The 17,200-nt window shown below is 38.6% G+C and overlaps 1 protein-coding gene across 8 annotated transcripts in view; it reads left to right on the top strand.

Annotated features, from left to right (window-relative positions):
- The window catches only part of camta1a (calmodulin binding transcription activator 1a), a 418,830-nt gene that overhangs the window by 167,365 nt on the left and 234,265 nt on the right, over positions 1 to 17,200 (top strand). For all 8 annotated transcript variants that reach the window (XM_038282727.1, XM_038282729.1, XM_038282723.1 and 5 more), the window contains one exon: positions 6,076 to 6,143. In XM_038282727.1, coding sequence (XP_038138655.1) covers positions 6,076 to 6,143 — 68 coding nt within the window. The remainder of the gene's footprint in view (positions 1 to 6,075; positions 6,144 to 17,200) is intronic.

Below are 17,200 nucleotides of genomic sequence, written 5' to 3'. Positions count from 1 at the left end.
TCGATAAATTAGAATGTAAAAGAGAAAAATGAACATATACAGTATTGTATTGAAACATTTCACCCAAAGTAATACATACATTTTTCTAATATTGATGATGTTTCTTATAACATAAAAAAAACACGTAATTCTGTTTCTTAGAAAACTGCACACAACTTCTAAAAAAACAATTACAAACACAAAACGTATAAGCTTTTTTAAAATTGTGTTCACTAATGTATAGTATATTTACCAAATACTTAGTATTACAGCCTTCTGTTTCTACAAAAATAAAATACAAAAATTTCCAACGGAGGCCGTGGGTGGTAACAGGGGATTTTTGTTTTTGTATGCACTTCTAGCTTGACTTATTGTAAAAGCAATAAAATATATATATAAAAACAATTACTACAAATGTATTGGAACTTGGTAGAAACCAAATTTAATGTTTTAAGCTCCCAAAAAAGTGGTAAAAAAAAATCATTTTTCAAAACCTTCCGTCCACACTAGACACTTACCAAACCATCCTCCAACACCTGGTGTGCTCTTAATCACTCTAATTAATGGGAGGGTCTAACAATTAAGAACTTACTCCAAACAATTCCAAATGTAAAAAATAAATAACACATTTGAATCTAAATGAACTTAAATATATTTTATATACCAAAAGACAAAAACTAAATTGCTAGAAATAAGAAATTACTAAAATGTAGCATAAATGGCCACAACACTTAGTTACTGCATCGTTGCGCCATGGCATGGAGCTGAGCAGTTTTGGGTTCTGCTGAGCTATTATCAAGGTTTGGGTTGCTTTGGTAGCTGTCTTTACTTGTTGGCGTCTTTTTCTTGACAATATGGCATAGCTTATTTTAAGGGTTTGGATTAGGCCAGTTTTCTTGCGCATCAAGCACAGTGACATTGGGTTCATTAAACCAGCTCTATACCTTTGACAGTGAGCACAGGTGCCAACTCATGCTGTAAACTGACATTGACATCTACATTGGGCTTTTCAGCACAGGGAAGCAATAGTTAATGCTATTTTTTTTTTCTTTCCAATAGAAAGCAGTGTTGATTTTGGACTTTTGGGAAAAGGGAATACCATAAGATGACCTGGCTGACCAATTCATAACTGCCTTTGAACACTTCAGGCTCTGGGGCCTTGATTTCCCCCCAAAAAAACAAATAAAAAAGGATAAAAATTTAATTTGAAAAAGGACTCTAGATTGGTCAGCAGAAGTTTTTCATTCCTTTCTCTCATTGGTCTAGATGAGACGCTTTTGATGTCTTCTTCAGGAAGGGCTTATAACAACAAATTCAAAATCAAATGTCAACATATAATAACTATTTTATACTATTCTTATTTACTATAAGGCAACTATGTAGTTTTTGTTAAACAAAATGTTTGATTGTTAGAAATATCTTTGTTAAAAGGTTTTGTTGCCTTCTCAGCGTTGTTCTGATCGACTCAAAGTCACAAATTGCAGAAGGAAAGCAGAAACATTACGGATGGTGTTAAGAGTGTCTGATCATTAACGAGATAATGCCAAGAGACTCATCTCTTCCTGTCTAATGACTCAGTGGCAGTTGTTTCAAGGGATCAGGCTTCTCATCCAAATGCTTAGGCTCCTCTCAACAAATTCTTTTGTTTTTACAAAAATCAAAGTATGTGCTGATAAGAAAGCTCTGGTCATCTAGGAATAGTCCATCTACACTGATATATATTTCTAAAACAGACACCATGTTTCAATGACATTTGTTGAAGTATGAACTAACCAGATTAGGAAAATTTCCAGGTTATTCTTATGAGAAAGTAACAGTTACAGTTAAAGTCAATGTAAAATATAATGCCATTACGATATGAGAAGATTTTAAACATCTACATTTTACTGACAAATTTTTTCTTTGCCCTTTGCTCCTCCACCAACCACCATTGATGCAAAGACATAAAATGGGATGAATATTTCAGTGTCATTTCTGATTTCAAATAGATAGACGTTTCAAAAGGTGATTCTCTCCTGAGGAAATGCTGCACCTTCAGAGTTGAAATATCATCTGAGAAGCAAGACAGTAAAAGTCAGTCATCTTGGAATGGAAATTTTCTTGTGGTGGCTTTCCTTTTCACTTTAGCGTTTATGGGAAAGAGACTCCTCCTCAAGTAGAGTTTTCAATGATGTTTTTTTGGAGGATATGGCAACAGAGAGCATATTTATAAGCGCTGGAGTGTCAGCTACTTAAAGTATATTAATCAAGTGCCATGTTCAGGTAGGTAACCAGTAATCAGACCTTGTGGTTGTTGCATGGCAGATAGAAGAACAAAGACTTGTGCCTCTTCCTTAAGTCATCAACTGCTCCTACGCCTTCAGGTGTGGTCACTTCTGTCAGTGCCGTAGCTTTGGCAGGGACACCAGAACTAAATAAAAATATTTATAGCAATCATAAACGTTTCATATTAATGAGGCCTCTGGCAAATTGAAAACCACATTTCTTGCAAATCCCCGTGTAAGTTGGAGGATGTATTGTCTGGTCCCCCATTCTGCATCATTGCTACCATATGTTGATTTTTCTTCGCATAAATCAGCTTTGAATTGGAGTTTGCCTTGTTTTAGGAAGGGGGGGGGGTAATATCTAGAGAGAAAACTTTTGTTAGTCTCATATCAGATGGGAGGACTCAGGCGTAAAAAAGTGAAGTAGAAACAATCTTACATAAGGTTGATTCTTACTTTACGGGGCAATTGAGGTAGAAGGTGTGTGTTCACAGTGCCTCTGCTGAATATTTCCCCGAAGACAGAGCAGGCCGGAGGCAGCGAGGTCAGGAGATAGAGTTCAGAGCACTGACGGCAGCTTCTTTGACTTTGATGAGCCATCAGTGTTCAGCGCACTGCTTACGTATCCCCCCTCCCCACCTTCTGCTCTAACCCTCAAGCGTGTTTGCTCAACCTGAACGTACGCTAGCCTCTCATAATGCTGCCCGTTGCAAACTTTGTCTCCTTGCAGCTGTTTAATGGCTGCACGTCTGTTTTTGTTTGTTTCCTCGCCATAAGATTATTGCACCTTTATGGCTGATCGGGGGCTTGGAATAATCCCTGGCATCTGTTCAGCCAGAGAGGGGGGGAGAAAAAAAGCTGAAGGTAGATGTGTATTTTTTTTTTTGTAGTTCCTAGTTGTTTTGGATTCTCCATAATACGAAGCCATGTGGTCCTCTATATTACCACTGTCCGCTGAGACAGAAGCTCTGGCTCAATTTTAAAGGAAGAGTGATGAAAGGGCTGGGTGCACAGAGGTCACTGAACAGGTTTCTTCTTGCCATTTATCCTTCCCAAAATGAGCACAGAGGAAGAAAACGATTTAATTTAATCACTGATGTGATTTAGTTACAAATACGCAGAGGAAAGTAATGTTGCTATTAGTTAATTAGCTGTCCCCTCATGTCAGGGCTAACTTTACACATTCCCCAAGTGTTCCCTTTTTACCTTAATTCTTTCAACAAAATTGTAGTGCTTCCTTAATTTCAAGTTTATTATTGCTGTTTTTCTTTTAAATTGAACCTCCTCCGGTAAGCCCTTATCCCCTTACTATCTTTTTTAAGTCACTCCTTTCTCGTTATGGTTTTGAGCCTCTGGTCATTAAGCCAAGAGAATAGGAAGTTAATCAGCGCTGCATTATCTCACAGTCTGCTCCTGTAGGAAACAGTTCCAGTCTTACTAGCACCCCCTCTTCCACTGGGACGCCTGCCAGCCTGGGAACCCTTCACACTGCAACACCCTGCAGCCTCCCTACAGGCTATCACCAGTCGGCTGAGTCGTTGCCAGGTCACACATGTGACACACCATTGATGAGCCAATGGGAACCCTTTTGCCGTGGTGCATACCCAAGTTCTTTGAAGACTCTTTGAGTCTCAGGATTGCCAAGAAGCAATGAGGTTGATATGTTTTTGTTGTTGTAGTTCACAGCAGCTGCTTGTCCTCCATTGTTTTATGGAGTGCTTTACTTTTTGTTTGTCTGTTTCATGAAATCCCAGTAAATATGGACAATCAACCAATTGTCTGGAAGATGATCAGATATGGGAAGTAACGAAGTACAAATACTTCGTTACTGTACTCAAGTAGATTTTTCTGATATTTTTACTTTACTTTACTACTTATTTTTATGGCAACTTTTTACTTCTACTCCTTACATTTTTACACAAATATCTGTACTTTCTACTCCTTACATTTAAAAAAAATGGCTCGTTACTTTAGTTTTGAATCATTTCAATGGAGTTACAGTTATTATTTTTCACGTCATCAATACCAAATTCAATCTAATTGGATGGGAATCTACGTTGCATTTGACGCACCACTACAAGATGAATCGACAGATTCTGCGGTATTCATTGGCGGCAAATCATTGCAGCTTGGTGGCGGTGGCGTTAGCATAGTAGTATGGACAACGAGATGATTGAAAATGAACACAACAGAGATCTAGTCCTATTGGCAGACATCCATTTAAAATGTAGGCAACGGCATGAAAAAAGTGGTTTCTACTTTTACTTTTATACTTTAAGTAAATTTACAAGCCTGTACTTTGTTACTTTTACTTGAGTAAAGAAGTTTAACCAGTACTTCCACTTTTACCAGAGTATTTTTTAACACAAGTATCTGTACTTTTACTCAAGTACGGAAAGTGAGTACTTTTGCCATCTCTGAAGATGATAAGGTTTTATATCCAGGGAGCTATTCTGAAAGGGTTACTAACAGAGTCCTCCAAATACAATGTACATGTCATAGGAAAACTCTATAGTGATATAGGAAATAAAAGGCCTCGCTCATTTTTACTAAGGAATTTAGATTGCATTTATCATGTAAAGTTGAAATTCTCAAACCAAATTAGATTCTCCACACTGGAAAGAGATTCTTGAAACACAGTTTGATACTTATGATACCTTTTTATTTTCATGGAAACATGTTTTATCTTAAGTTTTAATATGTTATATCAGATTTAGTACTGTTTGGGTTTGCATTGAGCTTGGAGCTTATACCAACAATCAATGAGAAAAAGGTGTTTTACGCAGGTTTAAAAAAGCAATGTCTCTATTCTCAAATTTACTTAAAAAGAACAGGTTACACGTAAGATGCAATCTTCCAACTAAAAATTGGAACGCCAACTTAATATACTCTTAGTGTTATCCCGTTACTCAAACAAAAGTCAAGGTTCCTTTTTTATTGCTTTTGTTTAAAATCTTTTCTGGTAAGGAAAACATGTTTTTTTTATAAATTAGACAAAACTTTGCATACAAGGGGGCATAAAGTCTGGCTATGTAGTTTGTTCTATTCAAGAGTCCGACCAACGTTCTAGGGAAGATTGAATTGCTGGCTGTCACTAGTAATTATTAGGTTGTCAACCATTATCCAATGTTCCTTTATTTCCGTCGATTAGTTTTGGTGGGAAAATGCCTGGGTATGGTCTGACGTGCTCTATCCTTCCACTCAGAGTGATGCAGTAGGCAGGGTAAAATTGGGTAAGAAGAAAGTGTTTGAAGTATCTCTATTTGTGCCTGTGGCAGTTTAGGTTTTTTTTATCACTATTTTAGTGTTTATAGCATCTGTACACAAAAGACTCTAAAGGATCTACAGCTTTTTCTGAAGTAGCAGTATGCATGCATGTCAATATTGTGAGACTTGCATGTAATTATTATTCAAAGGTTAAAGAGAGGATTGATCCATGGAGGAGTGTCAAGGGCAGATCAAAGGGATTTGGGGGAGGATCGGACCTAAAATGTTAAAAGCTCTTCGCTCTTAAACACAGAGATGTCAATCTCTCTGAGAGCACCTTGATGTCCTTAGAGGAGAACTTGATCAAAGCTTTCATAACAAAGATGGTCTCAGAAGATGATCTGACCTCAGATGCATCCCACTTCTGTCTTTCATTTTACTTCTATCCGGGTGCGTTTACCTGCCTGAACTCCCCGATACTGCCCCTGTTTCCATCTTTTCCCGTGTTTGTTCTGACGGTTAGACTGAATATCAATGAAGCAGTTTCACAAACGTATTACAAACACAAGAGAACAGTTATTAAAGATGACATATTCAAGCCTTTTCTCTTCTCTCTGTTTCACAGGAGATTGCAGCTTACTTGATAACATTTGAAAAGCATGAAGAGTGGCTAACGACATCCCCTAAAACAAGGTAAGACAATGAACCTCTTGCACTCCTTTAAACAAACATTTCTTAAAATGCACAAACTATTACCTTAAAGGCGTTAAAATGACCGTATTTAATTTAGCATATTTTCTTAAGGCAGTTGCACAACACCTCTCAAGTTCAGGGTGGATTTCTTTCCTTTTGCATGCTTCTGATTTCAGTTTTAAAAAGTTCACAGTTTTCAAATACATCACAGAATATTATTACTGACTAATAACTGCCTTTTAGCATGCCAATTAACATAACAGGCATTAGCACAACATCTGCTTTTGAGTGGTGTGTTAATACATTTGGATATGTCAGCACACTCAGCTCGCAGCAGTTGAGGTCACAAGTTACACCCACATATGGAATCAAATGCCAAGAGTAACTATGATATTTGGAAATGTGTAGGGGTTCCTGGATTGCACTTCATGAAGCTCGTTAATTTATGCATATAGATGAAAAAATATCCCCTTGGCTCTTCATTTAACTTCAACCCATAAAACTTAATGTTAGGCTGTGTGTTAGTGGCAATAAAATGTGTAATGTATGCATGCACCAAATCCAGGATGAATATTAATAATGCATGTGACTTGACAGTCACTTGACAGCACTAGATTGCTCTTTGTTTGAGTTGTTTTGGTTAATCTACTAAGATCAGACAGCGGCGGGATTCACAACCTTGGCCCCTTTGTAGGCTGTCATGACTATTGCCAAAACTGTGAGACCGACCGATCATCGCTGCAGCCCATCGCCCAGTTTTTCAAAATTTTCTGAAAACTAACACCTTTTACTTTTTGTCAGACAGCATTTCTTGCTATGTTGGTACCTCAGACAATCATTATACATTTATGAATGTATGTTGGGTATATTTACATAGAACCCGTGGCTCACCCTGGCCTTTCCGTTTCTGCCTTCGAGAGGCATTGATAAGAGTCCTGCATAAAGCCATTGCCAATTAGAAAATGTTTGCTTTTATAATTACTGATTAAAAGACCCCTGTGCTCTCTTGCTTTTTGTTTGTTTTTGTTTTTTTTTACTAATCAAGTAGAACTGCTTGCTCAATTAATTAGAATTCAGTGTAAAGCTTAAACATCTTCAGATGCTGGGCCGCATGCAGTGCTTTCCAAAAATAATCATACTTCTTAAGCTTTTTTCTACCCTAATTTGTTGTCTTACAAACACAAACCAAAAAGTATTGCATTGGATCTTAGAGAGAACGTATAAAAAGGTTGTAATTGTAAGGTTGTAATCCCTATATCTTGTATACACCATCTACAGTATTATACAATTTTCAGTCTCCATTTGCACTTTTTTATGTCACATATTCAGTAATATGGTAATTTGTATACAGAATTGAATGTTTAAATCTTTGCTGCCTTATTTTTAACCCAAACATCAAAACGTCACCAATCCTGGCACAGGGCAAGACAGCCTGAAAATGCCTAAGGTTTGATGCTGTGACTTCTTAGACAAAGTCTTTCCAAGATGCTCCTGGCTACATCCTGTCTCCACTGAGGGTCTGTTACTCAATTCTCAGGTGGCTCATGTTGACCATGTCTTGGTGCAGGTGTTGTGGTAGCTCAGATGTGTCACCAGGGAGTATGTCCTAAAGTCTACTTACAGATATAACAAAACACCTGACCACACATCAAATGCTTTATCACAACCACCAATCCATGACACAGTGTGTGTGTGTTTGTATTTCATTTTTGTTATTTATATATATATATATATATATATATATATATATATATATATATATATATATATATATATATATATATATATATATTTGTAGTGGTAGGTACAGGAAAAAAATGTTTTAAGGTGTTTTTTTTTATTTTTTTTATTTCAGCGAAAGGGTGATCATAGGGATGAATGTTACAGGGTGAAAGAATACATCTTGTTTGTGATTGATAGGAGCTGATAGATTGCCAGCTTTTAAGTGAAAAGCTTCATGTTCAAGGTCATCTTTGGTAGATCACACATAGGACACCTATGGTTTAATTCTGCTGTATTATTTGGCATTGCACATTGTAAGGTACGTGCATGAGTCAGACTGTGGCTGTGTTGTCTGCATGTCTGTTAGTGTGTTTACCCCTGTGGGGAGTAGGCTAAGAAGGCTAATTCTTCCCCAGCTTGCATCTCTAGACTGGGGCAGTGGGGTATGATGGAAAGCAGAGATAAGCAGCGGGGTCATACACAGAGAAGCACAGTGTTGCACTGCTTGCACTGCACGCATGCTACTGCTCTGACACATGCAGGTCATAAACAGAGGAGTGAGCCGCAGCCAGAGCTCAAGGAGCTGACGCCAGCTGTTTGACCAAGGTGACACACAATGCAGGACATGCCCTGAATAGAGATGGCATCCTGTCAACACAAGGAAGATTAAATGAAGTGGACCAATGGCCTGCACGCACAGATGTATTTTGTGAGAATCATGCTGATGTCTATGACCATCATCTGTAAAGCAATGATGCACCCCACACTCCTCTATTGTTTTGGTCTGTTCTTTCTTTATCATTTCAAAATCTGAAGGATGCTAGGGGACAGTGGTGGAATGCTGAGTGATTGATGTGCTTAACTCTAGTAATACACATCCCCTTTTAGATAGGAAGTGCAACAGTGCTTAAAATCAATATCAGTGTTCTCCCACTGACTGCACGAACAGCACTACAGCTAATTCAGGCTGCACCTGTCAGAGCTGGGGAAATCTTTCCCTACTCTGGGCTTACACTTTAATTTACACCAACAGCCTCTCTGCCTTCCATTTCCATTAAAGGGAGAGCCTGGCATTATGGCTTTAATGAAGGCCACAGCCAGGCTGTGATTTAAGATGGCCGTTACCTTGCACCTTCGCTCTGCAGGAGGGAACACACTTATAGCCACAATTAGAATTTTCCTCTACTGCTGATTTCTGGATAGCCATACTTATTCTTTTCTTTTGCCTCTTTCAAGATTTCACCATGTTGCTTCTACTGATGGTATCTGAAGGCACCTGTGGGAACAGAGGTAAAACAGGAGCATTGTAAAGAATTGCGCTTTCAAATCTAGACATTAACATTTGATTGACCTCATCATAGGCGTAACATTGTGCTCCTGTTGAGAGCAGGCAGTTATTGTCCATCATAGATGACACAAATGTCCCCTTGAGGGTCTTGTTCCAAGGTATTTGAGTGCTGACAGATGGAGTAACTGTTGACTGAACGTTGTCACAGATTGGTCTGCCCAAAGACCTAATGGACACCTGTGTTTCATGGCGAGACAACTCATTATGCTGAGCATCCTGTAACTGCTGCATGGTTTCATTAAATAACAGCAAAGGATTATTATTTCTGGCGTCCGCTGTTTGTTAATGGTACTGGTTAAATGCAGTCTGTTTCAAATCCAAAATAATATATATATTTTTTTTTTTCTTCGTTGTTTGTATGATTGCTTTGTGATCTAATAGTTGTTACAGTTGAAAGATCACAATAATTACTACTACTTGGGTGGACCCACCTTATGGGGACTAAAGCCTGGTTTCCATGAGTAAACGGCTGTTTTGGGTAAGGGGTGGCCATAGCATTCAGTTCTGAAATGAGTTAAGTTCATGTTTAATATCACATATGGATCATATACATAGGTAGTGATTTAGATTTAAGGTCTGGGTTAGAGTATAGGAATAAAATAAAGATGAAGAGAAGTCATTGCGACCTTCCTGTTAAGATGGATCTTAATGGGCATGTGAGCAGTGATTGATATGATTTCCATTTTTTCTTTTATGAAAACATGCTCTGAACCTATTAGAAAGCTGATGTAGTTGACTGTGTCAGCTATGTGCTTTGAGTTTTACCCAAATTTATACAAGCAGACATTTTACATGAATGGAGGGGGGGCAGACTTTCTCTCCTTCTCACACACACACAACAGATTGTATATTGAAACTATCAAACAATAAGATTCTCTCCTTCGAGGGTCCCACAATGACACTGAACCTCGTAGCCCCTGTGTCCCAGCACAATAGCCCTCTCCTCTCACATCTACGGCAACTGCAGCAAAATGAAACCCAGTCCCTTCAGACAGCTTCCAAAGACAATGCTTTTATTAAAACCTACAGCTGTGGTGCCACCCCAGAGGCACCGGTACACCAACAGCAGCAAGAAGCAGAACTAAAAGGCCAGAAATCTACTAATGATCGTTTTGTTTGCTATTGTGTAAAGAGGCTATGACTTTATTCAGAATCTAGTGTGTGGATAAAGGAAACTGTGTTTTTCTTTGTGTATTGATATTTACAGTGCCTTGCAAAGTATGACTGTTAAACTTTTATTTTTTTCTCCATACGTTAGTCAGGTTACAACCAAAAACTTAACTTATAAGATTTCACACAAGGCACAAGGTTGTGTATAGGTTTTATTGGAAATGCAAGTATACTGATACAGTACGCCTATGGCCACAAATATTGTTTTATCTATTTTATTCAAAAGATATTTGCAAAGAAATGCAGCTTTATTATTGCATTATGGAAAATATTTTCTTATTATTGCTTTATTTTCATTATCCACTGCAGTATTGTGGATGCACCCCCACCTTACCCCGCCATACTTTCTGAATGATAATGGTTCTTTAAAGTTTATCAAGCTGCTATACATATGGTAAAGCTCACTCCACTGCAAGTAGAGGCAAGAAAATACGAAACATAAATGTTCCCCTCTGTCCTTGGTCAGGCAGTGGCTCTGTCACTTTGACGTACAAAACGGTACGGTGGCTCTTACCTGAGGAACCTGCCTCAATCCGCAGAAACAGCTTAACTTTGGAACCTAAAGGAAGTCTGCTGGTGTGCACAGCATCTTTAAGATATAATCATTTAAAATTTAAATCGATGATATCACCATTAATCTCTGACTCGAACCAAAGTGGTCTACTCTTTAAGTGCTTCATTTATGCGGATTTGTGGCATTAAAACTGTTATTTGTGCTGCTTTAGTTTTTAAGATAACATGAATTATGAAATAAGGCTTGTGACTAGACTTCACAATGCATGCCATTTCCAGTTTTTGGGGCCATCGTGTGCAACTCCCCGGCCAAAATAAATATAAACAACAATGGGCTGTGAGAATAGCAAGTCCTGGATTTCTTATCACAGGTTGAAAAACACTTTGAAATAAAGGAAAATAGAATAAATTAACTGACCAGATCACTACGAACACGGAGAGTGGATTATGGACCTGAATGAGCTTATACAGTACAGTATCAGATGGTTTTTCACTCACTGCATGTGAGTGAGAACATCAAATCTAGCATCAAATTGAGGGCCACCTAGGCTAGAACACATTTTTACAGGTATGTTCTTGTTACATTTCATTGCCTCACAAAATAATTATGCCAAAATCACTACGAAAAAAAATCCACTGTCCAGTTTTGGTTATGGTTTTAGTCATTCCTTGATTTATGATTAGATCACTGCAATGATTTCAGATATTATCAAAACATCAGTCATAAATTGCTTAATGGGCTAAAATATATGAAGATCACAGCAGCACAACATCTTCAGAGCTGCAACTAGAAGACTTTGGTATGTGGATTTTGGATTAAGAACACCAATTTCTGAACTTGTTTTATTTTCCATTGCCTTAAAAAAAAAAAAAAAAAAAAAAAATATATATATATATATATATATATATATATATATATATATATATATATATATATATATATATATATATATATATATATAGATATAGATATATGTATATGTATATATAATTATCTTGTTTACCTTCTTATTATTACATTTATTAAGTAAGGCCATCACGTTACTATACCTGAAAATGTCAGCAGTAAGACATAAACAGCAAAGTTCTTTGATAGAGCTGTGTATTTTTTTGTTTATCTTTTTTTAGATTATAGTGGTAGTGCTGGGTAAAGTCTGCCAATGTGAATTACACCTTCCCCTAGCCTTATGTGTAAACTAAATCTCTGTCACCCACTCCGGCAGATGGTGTGAAGGGCTGGACTTTCTGTTGATGTATGCGTGGAAGGGTAGAAAGACTGGTGTGTAAGATGTGCCTGAGAAGCTTGTCTGATAGTGTTTGGTCCTAATGCATTGTGGCACTGGCTGGCTCACTGGCAGAGTTTCAGAGGAGAGGGGAGAAAGGACAGGAGCAGTGGGACTAGGATGTAGAGATGGGATGGCACAAAGGAGGAGCGATGCAAACATGAACAAAGGCAAGAAGGATGAAGAGGTATTTGATAAAATTATGTTGGATTCAGGACAGAAGGCCTGGTGGCACTGACCCAAGCTGCAGTTATGAAATAAATCCATCATGTCAAGTAAACGAAAAGAGACAGTTTAGTAACGTGGCCTGGTGTCAGTGTATTCATCTCTCTCCTCTGCCTGTCCTTCACCTGTACTGTCGTTACTATCCCAAACTCATCCAGTAAAAGTTAAACTAAGGGACTGCTGACATTTTGCTGCTTCAAAGTATTAGGCCCTGAAGGACACTGTACCCCGCTGCTTCCACCCAGTCAACAGCCGTGACAAGGACAGCAAGGCCCACCTGGTGTCCTTGTGGGCTATGTGGAATAAAGCCCACCAGGGAGAGCTGAGTGGACAGCAGTGAGGCAAACCTGGAGCATAAAGCTAAGAGTGAATGAAAGAGAAAATGAAAAATGGCCTACGGTGGAAGAGTGAATTTGATTGAGCAGGAGCAGTTTAGAAAATGGAAACATGTCGATAAAAGAAGCAAACAGATGAGATGAAGATAGGAGGGATGGTGATGGATGAGCAGAGGGGGAAAGGAGTGAGGGAACAACTGTTTTCACGCAAATAGTCGAAAGAGCAAGGAGATGGAATGGAGAAAGATTCAGGTGACACAAGATGGAAGAATGAGGAGAGAAAAAGAGTGAGTAAACAACAAATAGAGGTAGTGGGAGGTTGGCAATGGATTTAACTTACAGATAGACAAAAGTCCTATGGTTTGGGGCACCTGAGAAGAGGAATCAAACTGTCAATAGATTTTAGTGACTGTCGTGCCAAGTTCATGAGCCTCAGACTGCTAGCCAACTTAATAGTGGCTCCTGTATTTCTGTCCTCTAAAGTAATGCCCAATCTCAACCCAGGGAAGCAGCCTTAGCCTGGGGCTAGTGGAAATGAACAGTAGACTAGATATATGTTAGTTCACATCCAGGCTCCTGTATACTACACAGGCTGGTTTGCCCACTGGAAGCCATTCAACAGAACAGAGAAAATCATCTAGTTTAATCGCTTGTGTTCCTTTTCTGCTCAAAACTGTTTCTGATCAAGACCAGGGAATACAAGATCAGGAAAGGCTGTTTTTAAGCATCTGCCATTTTTGGGTGGCAGTTATTGCTAAACTGTTGCTTTTTAATAACGTTATCTAACAGAGACCTTCTAAGTTAAATAGCACTGTGGAGTGTGGATAAAAAAAGTAGCATAAAAGAATTGTACCTCTGTTTTTGTTTAGTATGCCAATTTGGAGAACGGCATGGATGAGTGTGAGGAATGTAGCCAGTAACTGGCCACAGGAGAGGGGGATAAATAAATAGAGGAGGAAGTTGATGTCAAGCAGGTGTTCAAGGAGAAAATGTCAGCCAAACGGGCATAGATGTGGAGAAGTGCTGCCTCTGCAGCCTGATAATAAAGACTTAATTCAATTAGCGCTTCTGCACCAGTGAGCAGCATGCAAGCTGGCTGTCATGAACTAAACCATTGGTACATTGAATCTACCTCCTAGAGAAACACATACCAACTATCACTGCCTTATATACTGTCCCAGTCTCTTCTTCTGGCTCCCTCTTATTCATGTAGTGTAAGATGTACCCAATGACTATTCACACCTGAGTCACTGAGCCATCCCGGCTTTACTCTCTTCCTACACCTCTCCTACACAAACCCTGACACAACACTCTGATTCCTCTCCAAGTGTACCTTAAAATCAAGTTTTCTGTTTTCCCTCTTTTTTTTCCCTCTTTGATTTTCAATTTCCGTCTCCCCTCTGTTCTCCACCCCTTATGTAGCATTCTCTACCACGTCATAATGGTACTCTCTTGAGGCCAAATGGCAGTATGTTGGCCAGCTCAGTAAGAATTTTGCGTTTGAATCCCTATTTTCGGCTGATCTTGCCCTGGTACCCAGCTGGTTACTGTCCTGAAGGCATATGGTGTATCGGATAGTGCGTTCTAGGCCTTTAGGAAGTCCCCAGGGGGCATTTCAGTTAAAAAACAGGTTTACATCCCACGCACTGTTCTGTGCTCTACCAAAAAACGCTTTGGGTGTGGTCAGAGAACACCTGTTCCTTACCCGTCACATCTTGATTTCATGGATGTTACTGTGGTGGAACTGCAGAGTGTAAAAACATAGTGAGGTTTTATAAGGTCCTGCACAGATAGGAAGGTAGGGTACGGGAGACAGAGAAACGTCAGGGGAACAAAAGCAGAAGGAGGAGGTGGAGGAAGAGAAAGGAAAGGACACGGTTTCAATGATATTGTTTGCTGTTATGTAAAGAAGAGAAAATAGGTCCTGGCTTCCTGCCAGAGAGCTGGGTGAATCACCAGTGAAGAACAAGCACAACATGAGTGTACAAACACAAATGCACACACACACACACACACACACACACTGACACACATTCTGTCCCATTTCTTCGCCCTTTCTGAGTCTCTCAGTACAGGAAGTACATGGGATGATAAGTTGCCATGTGGCATCATTAATGGTTTAGAAATGTAATATGGCAGCTCAGAGCTTTAGGCCCATCTATAGACAAGTGCCGACACCTGGCTTGGGCGTGTCCTTCTCATGAAGGTGTGTTGTACTGAGACCATTATTGTTTGTAGATCTTTTCTGCTGCTACACTTTGCTATTCATCAATTTGATTTCCTTCAATCATTTGTTGTCATTTTACCCCTAAGCCTTGTCTTTAATCGGTAATAGACTTAGAAAGGATCATCTGGTAGAAGTTGAATAGTTTAAATCTAATTTGGCAAACTTAAGGTGAATCTCTGTTACTTGGAAAGCATCTAATGGTTGTATAGGGGGTTCCCAAGGCTTTGCTGTCAGTCTGCTTTATTCAATATCTATCTCTTCCTAGCAGAAAAAATAAAGTACAGCCCCATTTAATATTTGTCCATAATATCTATGAGTAGATGGTCAGAATCTAAAGGGCTAATGAAAAACTTTTCTTGTCCCAAAAGTGCAATTAAAATGTGATTGACATTCATGTAGATTCAAATTTAAAAGACTAAACAAGAAACCCCATTTACTGTAAACCATTTATACCCCTCCTGTCATCAAGACCTTCTTAATCCTTATTACCACAAAAAGAAATGCACAAGTTGAGGAAGTATTGCGATGCTATATTCGGCTGTGTGACTCCTTTCACCTGCTCCTTAATTCAGGGGTTGCTTGACCAAATTGCTACAGCCGGAAAACAGACATGGAAAACTCTTTATGCCAGATGCCCCTCCTAACACTTGAAATGTTCAGCTCACCAGTTTAATAACTTTGTCACACCTAAATACCTTAACAGTAACAGAAATTGTTTTAAATTAAAGCTAAAAGATACACTAATCAAAAATATAAACACAACATATTTGATTTGGCCCCAATTTTTATGAGGTGAATTTAAAGATCTAAAACTTTTTCCACATACAAAATATAACCATTTTCCTCAAATACTGTTCACAAACCAGTCTAAATCTGTGAAAATGAGAACTTCTTCTTTGCTGAGATAATCCATCCCACCTTACAGGTGTGCCATTTCAAGATGCTGATTAGACACCAAGAATAGTGCACAGGTGTGCCTTAGATTGCCCACAATAAAAGGCCACAAGCAGTGTTAATGCTTACTGTAAACTTCAGAGGTCAAGTGCTGAACTGCATTACAGGTGCCATGTCTGTGTCAGTTTTGGCGTCTGTCTCACACTAATGTGTCCTACTTGTATTAAACTCACAATCCACTATCCACACCCAGATGAGATAGTTGCTGCCGCGTGGAACAAATCAAAATGGTGTATCAGTCATACAGTTATCACAACCTAATGTTGCCTGACCGGCTTTAGTATTAGCTGTTATTCGATTAGCAAATGTGCACCCCCACTTTAATTCACCACACATAATAAACCTTTTATTTCTCACCTTCAGCCCAGACAAACAGATAACAAGGAATTACAGAGGGGCCAAAATCAAGTGGCAGTTAGAGGGGAGAAGCTTTCGAACATCTGGCTGAAGCTGCAACTGCTGCGACCTGTCAGCCTGGAGCTCTTCTGCTCGGAAATCTCTGAAATTAAATATCAAAATAATTTTATTCCTGATAAAGTGACTGCAATGTATGCATTCTGAGGTCCACTGTCTTATTTCAAAGCATCTTAAAGCTATTGTATTTTATAGTAAGTGTTTATTACAACCCTTTCCCTACAACAATTATGTGGTAATCTTAAAAACGTACCACCACTGGGAGTAAGGCTACTGGGACAGTGATATTACCTGGGTAAGTTACACTAAAATGTGCCCAAACACTTATATTCCGAGAAGCAGTTATCTATTGTTTTTTAAAAGGATTTCTAACAATTTACTTTTAGTTTAAGGTGTTTGTTATTTTAAATCTGATGCTGGAACTAGTGATGCTCAGTTTGGCTATTTTCTTTTGGCTCAACTCCCAAAATGAATCTGGGTCTTTCAGCTCCAAAATGGCTTTCTTTTTGATTATCAGTGAGATCTTATTTTACATTACAATGGTAAATAGGAATGTTTTGTATGTTAATAAATCAAGTGTTTGTAATTGTATATATATTTTTTTTCTTTTATGAACGAGACATTCTCACTGTTTAGTAGTTTCTTTGAAACTTTTAGCTTTCATTCAAAATAATAAAAAACAAATAAACAAATCGCTGCGAAAACAATTTCACCGAACAAAACTGTATCCGAAATAGAGATCAACTCTGGTTTTGCAAAATAGTATGATCCCACACCTGTGATTGTCCACAAGACCACTATGCTGTCAGTCAAAACATTGTTCTGCCACAAGTAGGCTGGAACCACTGAGAGATGATTGAGCAGTA

The sequence above is a fragment of the Cyprinodon tularosa genome, unplaced genomic scaffold (assembly GCF_016077235.1).
Source record: "Cyprinodon tularosa strain WSP-4 unplaced genomic scaffold, ASM1607723v1 ctg187, whole genome shotgun sequence".
NCBI classification, from domain to species: domain Eukaryota; kingdom Metazoa; phylum Chordata; class Actinopteri; order Cyprinodontiformes; family Cyprinodontidae; genus Cyprinodon; species Cyprinodon tularosa.
The sequence above is the reverse complement of the archived record's forward strand: the minus strand, read 5'-3'. Positions and strand labels throughout refer to the sequence as shown.